Raw genomic sequence first — 9,954 nt, forward strand, 5'->3', positions numbered from 1 at the left:
CGCCCCCCCCCCGCATAAAAACCGTAACCCGTAGTTGTCGCAACCTGCATAAAAGGAGCCTAGCCTGCGTTCATCGCATTCATAACATCAGACGGGGTAATAAAAGTCATCCCGCTCTCCATGCTCCCCATCCTCCTTCCCGATGCCTCCAGCCCCCTCCCCAGCGGCACCCGGAGAACAGGGGAATCAAAAAGCGACACGAGTCTGTGGGGTGTGGGGTAAAATGGGGTGAGAATGGGAGGAGAGGGCGATTATTGTCGAGCGACAGCGTGGAGGCACACAGAACAGAACACAACGCGCGATACCATTTTTATCGGATATCCAATTTCGGTCGTGACGCAAGGGAGATAAAAAAAAAGGAGGATGGGGAGTTGGCTTCGGAAATTTTCCATTTTTCCATGCAAGCGGAGTGGATATTGTAGGATAGGATGAATATGGCTCGTGTATAAAACCCAGTCACAAAGGCAAATAACGCTGTGTTTTTATTTTCACTTTTTATTCTGTTCATTTTTGTGATGCTTGGGAAATACCGGAATGCATTGCTTCAGGATGAACGAAGAAGTGGATGCAATATAAATATGAACTGATTAGGATGAGGGTTCAAATTATTGGCGGTGATTGATGCATTTTCATGTTTTTAATGCATTCATTGTTCCATAAAAAAATGGTTGGATTAGATTGTCGTGGGTGAGAGAAACAATTACACGGTATTACGTTTACCAAGGAATTATTTTCTTGGGAGAAGAATTGATTTTTTCAGGAGCGTATTTCTTCAGGAAATACTAAACGTTAATTATTGTCAATTAACTCCATTGACAGTTATTAACATTTAAAATTGTTCCAAAATATTTTACGTAAGAAAATCTAAAATTTGAATAAATTGAAAAATAATGAGTTTCTGTTCAAGTGATATGAAACATAATCATCTCATAACTCAACATAATTCTAATATTTGGAAATGGACGTGGACCATCTGAGAATGACTACGCTCCTAAAAAATAAGTTCTCCCAAGAAAATGAGTCCTTGGCAAAAGATATTATTCATGTTTCATGTTTTCTTTTGCGATTTCCGGCGAGGGACACAGAGATCACTTGACGACCCCGGAAAATATGCTAACAGAGAGATGGGGGATTATGAGTATTATAGGCATGTAACGATTATCATTCATCCCCTTAAATGTCATCCGGCTCGAGAGCAACCCCTCGAGTTGGGTCAAGTGTATATTGTTGTGTATCTGTTCGGCGGGGAGGGGGACATCGGGCAGAAAGAATCGCAACTATTTCATTTAGGGAAGATTAGACGGATTATGGAGCGAGTGACACAGGGGGAGAATGCCCCGGGGCCTTTGGGCTACACGCAGATGCTTGATTAAAGCGACGACTTTTCGAGTGACTCGAGATCATGGAGACTAATTAAGTCAAATTGTGGAGAAAAAAAAATTCCTTTTAATAATTAATAATTGATCATTTTTGAAGGACTTATTAATACAAAAAAATCAATTGAAAAATTAATTTGATGATTGATAATTATTTATTGAGAGATTAGTAATTGTTTTTTTGTTAATTTTGCTTTTTTAATTTGGAAATAAGTAATTGGGTTTGTTTCAATGCGAAATATTATTCTTGTAGAGGGAAATTAATTATTTATGTCAACTCCCATAATTGCAATTTTTTAATTACTTCAGGAATTATTTTTGATATACTTAATGACCCTTCTAAGGGTGCAACATGTTCATGAAGAAATGTTTATTTTAATCAATGAACCCTTTCAATTCGCTCGTCACTCTCACTTTGAGATTTATCTGGAATTATCACTGATGAATGTCCAACAGTGATTTTAATCGGATCAAATCCTTTCCATCTTCCATCATCAGTTCAACTCGCTACGGTATCAGTTTAATTACTGGGATACTCTTTGTTTTTGTTTTTTTTTTGTTCTCAATGGATCATTAGAGAAAATCCGAGGGATAATTCTCGTGATGGGAGCGTTAATCCAAAACGGTAATGGTGAAAGTTGCATCATAATTTAGCCAATGTTCCAGGAAAAAACTAATTGAATTTGTGAAAACGTGCCGAGATTATGGAATTCATTACACGAAAACCAGGATTTTTTAAAATTTGAAGTCAAGAAAAAAAGGGAAGACTAAGGATTATAATTTTCCCCTTTGCAATGGAATTTTTTGTAAACTAAAAATAAAATTTGGAAGTTGTTGACGAAAAATTGCACGAAATACATTTAATTTTTGATCATTGTCATTTCGCATGTTCGGTATTTTTCCTGCATTTTTTTTGTAATGTTCTGTTGATTTGGAATAGGAATAATGATTTTGAAGGAAAAAAAGTGAGACAAAGGATTAATTTTCTCCTTTGCAATGGAATTTTTTGTAAACGAAAAGTGAAATTTGGAATTTGTTAATGGAAAATTACAAGAAAGACATTTCATTTTTAATCATTTTCATTTCACATGTTCAGTATTTGTGCTACATTTTTTTTGTAATATTCTGTTGATTTTTTCGAGATCTTTTATTTAATGTAGGATAATTAACGAATTATTCTGTTCATCTCAAAGCTTTTTTTCTTCATTAGTCAGAGATGATGGAATTTATCATACGAAAAATTACTGTGCAACTAAAGTAATTCAAAAGCAAAATTGTATCTCAAAATTAAAAAAAATTTGAAGTAAGAAAAGTGAGACAAAGGAGTTTTCCCTTTGCAATGTAATTTTTTGTAATTAAAAGTCAAATTTGAAAGTTGGTGATGGAAATTACAAGAAAGACGTTAACATTTTCATTATTGTCATTTCACGTAAGCGTTCAGTATTTTTCTGTTGATTTATTCCTCCATGGGTGAATTTTATCAGCAATTCTAAATTTCTGATTGCATTGAGCATACTTTTCGCATTGTTTTGTCTATCGCAGAGTTTTTCTGTTTTTTTCCTTGGCCAGGCAGAGGAAATTGGATATTTGGAAGGTACATACCACCAGGAACAGGAATAATCAGGTGATTCTGGGAGGTGACACTGGGAAGTGATACTGGGATACCAGGATATGTCTTTTGTGTCATGTGTTCTGTGTTGTAATCCCTCATAACAATGCTAAAAACCAAAGTCCAATGTTTCAACAGTCGAACACTCGTATTTTCACACTTTTATCACAAATATCACACGTTGAATCACGGATTTGACGCAGAAATTCACAATTACGGGATGAAATCACCATCAATCACTCAAAAATCGATAATTTTGTCGATTCACGTGGACCCGGACTGAACACAACGCAAAATAAACAGCGAGAACAATGAGAAACTCCGCGCACGCGCACTATTTATCAAGAAATTGTTGATAATATGGCCGCCGTGGCCGGTGGATTTCGCGGTTTTTCTAGAGAATAACACACATTATCACATTTACATACTTATTACGTCGCGACACTCGTAATTACGGAACATTAATGATTAATTAGCGATTATCTGACGAAGTAATTAGACAATTACTCGAGTTGAACCATTAGTTTCATGCATCTACGACCCCGAGACCGACGAACGTACGTTTCACCGCGAGAACAATAGGTCACACTGTGCCTGCACACACACATCTACGAATTGTTAACAATATGGCCGCCGTTGCCGGTGAATTTCGCGGTTTTTCTGGAGAATATCACACATTATCACATTCACACAATTATTACGTTACAACACCCGTAGTTACGGATCATTAATGATTAGCTATCGATTACCTGACGAATTAATTAGACAATTACACGGGTTGAACCGTTATTTTATCGTATTTACGACCCCGAAACCGAGGAACGCATGTTCCACTGCCAGAACAATGGGACACACTGCGCATGCGCACAATTCATCAACGGATTGTTAACAATATGGCCGCCGTGGCCGGTGTATTTCGCGGTTTTTCGAGAGAGAATACATATTATCATATTTACACACTTATTACGTCGCGACCCTCGTAATTACGGATCATTGATGATTAATTAGCGATTATCTGATGAAGTAATTAGACAATTACTCGAGTTGAACTGTTATTTTCAAGGATTTACGACCCCGAGACCGACGAACGCACGTTCCACTGCCAGAACTACAAAGTTAGACTGCGCATGCGCACAGTCCAATCAACAATATGGCCGCCGCACCCGGCGATTTTGGCGGTCTTCTCGCGAGTTGTCACATTTCTCTCTGTGTTACGTGCTCACATCAATAATTAGAGACATAAATCCATCAATTACTCATCAGTTATCAACCAATCAATTGAAAATCCGTTAAAACATTCTGAGAACTGCATAAAATCGTCATTAAACACTCGGAAATCGATGCGTGTGTGAATCTATGTGGACCTTTGTGTTAATTATTTTGAGATCAAGAAAGTGTGATTTCCAAAAATTATTATAAAAAAAAATTCTGAAAAAGTACAGCCAAACCTGACACCACAGACTCGCATTTCGCGCTTGCGCACGGTATTTACACATGGTCGCCTTGACTTCGCGGTGTTTTCACGTCTCGGTGACATTGTCACATGTCATCTCGTGTTTTTCGTGCTCCCGTGACAAAATTCACAACAATAAATTGTCAATTGCGATAAAACATATCCCTCGAGTACCCTAGGATATCAAATTCAATCGGGTTCATGCGAAAGTGAAAAATGGTCGGCGGTATATCGCAAAATGGACAGAAGGCGATTATTTTGGCCGGCTGTGCTTGTGTTGGAGCTTACGTTGCTTATCATTATTGGAAAAAAAGGGAGCTGAAGGCGATTGATGAGGGCTTCGAGGACCTGGCGAAGGTTTATTCAATTTGTTAAATAATGTTTTTCGTATTTTATCACCTTATCTCTCCTTTTATCACCGATATCTCGTGATCAAACGATACGATTTGGACGACTCAAAGCTCATTTTAAAGCTTGAAAAATTACCTTTAAAACGAAGAGAAAGACAGGAGAATCGTCTCTGCCGTTCTTGAGTTATTTAAGATGAAAGACGAACCTGGATGTGCAGGAAGTAACCTATCATGCTTTTTGTGTTTAGATCGATGACACTCATGAACGACGAGTCCTCCTCCTGGGGCTCGATGGTGCAGGCAAGACTTCTGTCATGAACCAGGCAATTGCTGCTGACAGCCCTGGCAATTTCTATCAAATGCCACCTAGACCCACTGATGGGTTCGCTGTTTACAAACTGAGGAAGGGGGATTACATCTTCAATATTTGGGAAAGTGAGTAGCAGCTGAATTTTTAATAATTTATTGATGAGAGGAATTTATTACTCTGTAGGAAGAAAATGTAATAATGCAGTCATCTTTAGCTTTGAAATTAATTATTTATCAAAGGAAAAAAATGGCAGAAAAAGATATTCCTGAGGGATTTGGGATTTTTTTAAAATAATCCAACGATACCAAATTTGTTCATTTAATTATAATATTCATTCAATTATATTTTTTCACTGATCTTTCATTTTAAGTGAAGAAATTGTCATCATTAATATGATTTCTCTCATTTGCAGTTGGTGGAGGTGCTGATACTAGAAAATACTGGAGTAATTTCCTCCAAGACACAGACCTACTTGTGTTCCTAGTTGATGCTGCTGACTCTGTTAAATTGTCGTTGGCAGTGCAAATGCTCAAGCAACTGCTTGGAGACCAGAGAATGGACAATGTCCCTATTTTAGTCGTGGCAAACAAACAGGTAAAATACAGGCATCAACCATAACTTCTCATTCCACAGTAATTGAGGATATTCCAGTTATTTTTTTTTTTCGCTGAAATCCTTTTCAATATTTCATTATTCGAACTTCAAAACGTTTTAAAAACTAGAAAAATCAGTCTTTTTTTCAATTCATAAAGTAAATGACAAATTGTGATTTCTAAAGATAACGACTTTTTAATTACGATTAGTTTTAAAAATCAACACCACGAATAAAGCGAATTTATTTTTTATTTATTTGTATTCCTCAGGATGATCCTCACGCCATGAAGCCAAATCAGATAAAAGAGGCCCTAGACCTCTACAGCATTTCGCCCCATCAGCACCGAGTAGAAGTGATTGGATGTCAGACAGGACCCCTTCCAGCCCTGGAGCCAGGCCTCACAGAGTATGACTGGTTTCACCCCTCGATCGAAACGGTCAGAAAGAAAATATTCACGTTATCAACAATATCTTGAATTTTAAGCCAATGAAATAATCTTCACCGCATTCCACTCTCCTCGAGGAACCGAAAATTTAGTGTTTTATATGATCTGTTGTCTCCCAGAACTGAAGTTTGAATGTGATTCAAGCTCATGTCAAAAAATCGAGGTGAAGCGATGAAAAAATTGAGACAATTGAGGAGATTAATCAACTTCGCGTTAAATTAACGAGATAATTCTGACAGGTTTATGCAGAACTGAAAAAAATAATGAGGGAACTTTAGTCAAGCTCTTCTGCATTAATTAATTCATACGGCATTCATTTTAATGGTGGAGTGAAGATGAGGACTAAACTGAATCTCAATTAAAAATCACTAAAATTACGATTACCTTTAATACGAAAAGATGAACAAATTGAAGAGAATTAAAAAGATCAATTAATGAGATTATTTAAACAGCTTCATGCAGAACTAAAGAAATTAATTCATCAAGTTTTAAATTCAAGTTTAATCGTAAAGTAACAGCAGTCAAACTTCTTCAGCATCAATCAATTCATAAAGGATTAATTAATCATGAACTGCAATCAACTGCATTCGTAAAACATAAAAATATTTCAGTTTTTTAAAGAATTGTGGGAACTGGCATTCCTTCAGCTCACGTACGGAAAAAAGCACTGAAGGGTTCAAAAAATGATAAAAATAAGAAAAAACTTTCTACTTTTATTCAAAAGAATTACATAAAGGGATATTTTTCCAGCTCATGCTTGAAAAAACATTTGTACTAAAGAACAATCAATCAACTTCGTATTAAATTAAGGAAATTATTCGAATAACTTTATACAAAACAAGAGATGTTAAATCATGAATTAAAGGATTTCATAACTTACGCTTCCTAAAACTTCATACAAAATTTACGAATTATGGAAATGGCCTGAATATCATTTAAAGATCTACGAGACCATTCCAATAACTGAATAATTGTCTTTCTCAATTCAGAAGATGGTATTGAACAGGTATTCAATCATCTAACCAAAAGATAAGTTCAAGGAATCATTAAAAAATTATATTCTCTGCACGAAACGAGAGACATTAACTGATTCTTATTTACACTTCCATTTTTGTAATTAAAAAAATCAAGTTTGTGATAGAACGACGGTATTTATTTACTGTCATCGTTATTCATTCCTCCTCAGTCGTATCATCTAGATCCCTGAAGCCCTCTCCATCGTCGTCTCCAGTTTCAATTTTCTCTCTGCAGTTGATGATTTAGTTTTCGAACCTTCTGCATTCCCCTCATCATCATCATCATCGCCCAAGGTTTTATTCGTCTTAAACGTCTTCCTCCTCCTCATCATCACCTATTATATGAATTATGAATTAAGTGTCATCGACAATATTTATTCACTGTCCTCCTCATCCGAGACAAATTCTCCATCATCCAAGATATCGTCCTCCGACAGTTCCTCCTCACTCATATCATCTAGATCCCTGAAGTCCTCTCCATCGTCGTCTCCCTCCAGCTCTTCACTATCCTCACTGTCACTCGATGATAATCTCTCCAGTCGATCCTCACGTTTGCTCCTCCCACTCGTCTTACCATTTTTTTTCTCAAGCACCTTCTTCCTATCAGCACCCTGGCCCTCCTCGCTCTCGTCGTCAGGGAACAGCTTTAATTTTCCCTCTGCAGATTTATTTTTCGAATCTTCTGCATTCCCCTCATCATCATCATCTTCCAAAGTTTTATCCGTCTCAAACGTGTTTTCCTCATCATCTCCAATCGTCTCCTCAATCCACTGCCCAATCACACTCTTCTTCTTCGTCTTCTCTCTCTTACTCCTGCAGTACTTCTCAACATTTTCCGCAGCAATCTTCTTCCTCGTCTCCTCCAACGTCATCGGGTCATCCAGAACAATCTCCCCACTCTGCACGAGGTACTCTCCATACTGCTCCGGGATATTCTTGAACGTATTTATCTTCTGGCGAATCTGCCTCCAAGTGAGTTGGTAATAGTTCTTCTTGTCGCGTGCCATCGCCTTGTAATCCTCCCCGTACTTGTCCATTAGCTGTGTCAGGAAGAGAACCTGCCCTTTGGGGAGTCTGAACAGCCTCTCTCTGGGGGCTCGAGCCTCTGCTTCTAGGTCCTTAGCCACTTGGATCTTCTGCGGGGTTCTCTTCCTCGGGGGAGCTTCCTCGTCGCTTTCTGCTAGATCACCTGATGCCTTTCGTTTCGCGGATTTTATCAGGGCGCTCTTCACGTTCGGGACCTTCAGAACCTGGTTTGGGTCGTAGGCTAGACCCATCTGGTGCAAGTTGGTTTTTGTGGATTTTTTCGAGTTCCAGGCTTGCTTTATCTGTGGACTGTTATTCTTTAGGTCATTTGGGGACAATTAATGCTCGAGGCGAGGTACATTGTGAAAACAATATTTATTTAGGGGAGAGCGGGACAAAATGTAACAGTCGGAAAATGACTGTTTCACGCAATTCAAGCAATGAAATTAATTGATTTTTACATTGTTTTTGTTGCCAAGTAATTATTAATTATCATTTAATCATTAACTAATTAATGTCGTTTGTCTAGTTATGGAATTAAAGTTTTTTTTTAATCTACAAATACTTTGCTAGGATTTTATTATTTAAACTTGAAGAGCTTCATTTGATTCTTCATTTTCAACCGCTGGCACTCATTTCACGAATGTAAAAATATTTAAAAAATAGTTTTTCAGGAAAATTTGGAAAATTATTAGGAATATTGAATTTTTGAAAATTTGTTCTCAGAAATTACTTCATGCAAAAGAAATAATAATATTTTTCCAAGTTTGAAACAATTTCCATGATTTATTTACAAACAGGAAATTTTGAAAACAAAAATTTTGTTTTCAAAACAAAGTTTAAATAAAGCTTGAATTATTCCAAGATTTTCTTCAAACTTTTCTCACCAAAATTGATAAATTTTACAAATTTGCTACTATTCAGAGAAATACATTGTGAATGTTTTAGGTTAAAAATTACTCACCAAGTTATACTCGGAACTTTCCGCAATTTGTTCCGCAATCTTTTTCTATTTATACTGACTTTGTAGGTCTTCCTACGCTTCACCTTTCGCACTTTTGTCATTTTACAGTTTTTTTCAAAACACTTTTAATGAAAAATAGAATAGATTATTCTGTTTGTCGATGACACGTGCCAAGAGTATATTCTGGTGAGGTGGTTAAACAGGGTTCGATATTGCAGATATCCTCAGAAAAAGTCTTCCGAATCGAATGTTCTAGTGCAGCGGAACGTTGAGAGATGGCGGGATTATTCTCATTTCCAGCGGAATTACAAACTGAATATAACTACACGGAGAGAAATATTCAATAAAAATTACCAGAAAAAAGACGTAAAAATTACGTTTCGAAACGTAATCTGGGAGCGAAGTAAAATTCAATAAAAAGTGTCAATCGTCACGTAAATTCTACAATCTGTTCCGTAAAAATTACTCATCCGTCCGACAAGATCCGATCAATTAGCCCCTCATGTATAGATATTCCAAATTTTTATTTTTTTCCTCATTGAAGTAGTTTTGAAGAAAATTGCGAGCTAATAAAAAACATTGCTAGTTAGTACTTTTTTTTAAATAAATTTTTGAAAAATCACCCCTGAATAAAAAGGCGTTATCCCCCCTATTTCATTATTTCCAAAAAATTTTATCAGCAATCGGTAGCAAATTGTTTGCAGATTTTTGCGAGTTAAGAAGAAATCGTCAATGTACTCCTATTATTGTGTAAATTAACAATTCCAATTTCAACTGAAAACCAGAATTGATGACCAGCGTTTGTAGCAG

At 36.6% G+C, this 9,954-nt stretch overlaps 2 protein-coding genes across 2 annotated transcripts; one reads left to right on the top strand and one right to left on the bottom strand.

Annotated features, from left to right (window-relative positions):
- The first annotated feature begins 4,156 nt into the window (after positions 1-4,156).
- Positions 4,157-7,017, top strand: LOC107040469 (ADP-ribosylation factor-like protein 2). The gene is made up of 4 exons (XM_015260568.1): positions 4,157-4,795; positions 5,037-5,223; positions 5,511-5,692; positions 5,962-7,017. Exons 1-4 carry the CDS (start codon positions 4,655-4,657, stop codon positions 6,166-6,168), a joined length of 717 nt encoding a protein of 238 aa, XP_015116054.1. The 5' UTR covers positions 4,157-4,654; the 3' UTR covers positions 6,169-7,017.
- On the bottom strand, positions 6,814-9,337 carry LOC107040460. The gene is made up of 2 exons (XM_015260555.2): positions 9,145-9,337; positions 6,814-8,489 (listed from the first exon to the last, which is right to left on the bottom strand). The coding sequence occupies exons 1-2, from the start codon at positions 9,243-9,245 to the stop codon at positions 7,529-7,531; spliced, it is 1,062 nt and encodes a 353-aa protein (XP_015116041.1). The 5' UTR covers positions 9,246-9,337; the 3' UTR covers positions 6,814-7,528.
- Between the last annotated feature and the right edge of the window lie 617 nt (positions 9,338-9,954).

The sequence above is a fragment of the Diachasma alloeum genome, unplaced genomic scaffold, assembly GCF_001412515.2.
Source record: "Diachasma alloeum isolate Michigan unplaced genomic scaffold, Dall2.0 Dall_scaffold_00178, whole genome shotgun sequence".
NCBI classification, from domain to species: domain Eukaryota; kingdom Metazoa; phylum Arthropoda; class Insecta; order Hymenoptera; family Braconidae; genus Diachasma; species Diachasma alloeum.

Bases quoted from the DNA above. Each gene is read 5' to 3' on its own strand.
- LOC107040469 (XM_015260568.1), top strand. From the start codon at position 4,655: ATGGTCGGCGGTATATCGCAAAATGGACAGAAGGCGATTATTTTGGCC. The intron at 5,224-5,510 runs GTGAGTAGCAGC...TCTCATTTGCAG, and splicing joins CATCTTCAATATTTGGGAAA to TTGGTGGAGGTGCTGATACT. The intron at 5,693-5,961 runs GTAAAATACAGG...TGTATTCCTCAG, and splicing joins TAGTCGTGGCAAACAAACAG to GATGATCCTCACGCCATGAA.
- LOC107040460 (XM_015260555.2), bottom strand. From the start codon at position 9,245: ATGACAAAAGTGCGAAAGGTGAAGCGTAGGAAGACCTACAAAGTCAGT. The intron at 8,490-9,144 runs GTGAGTAATTTT...AAAGAATAACAG, and splicing joins AAAGTTCCGAGTATAACTTG to TCCACAGATAAAGCAAGCCT.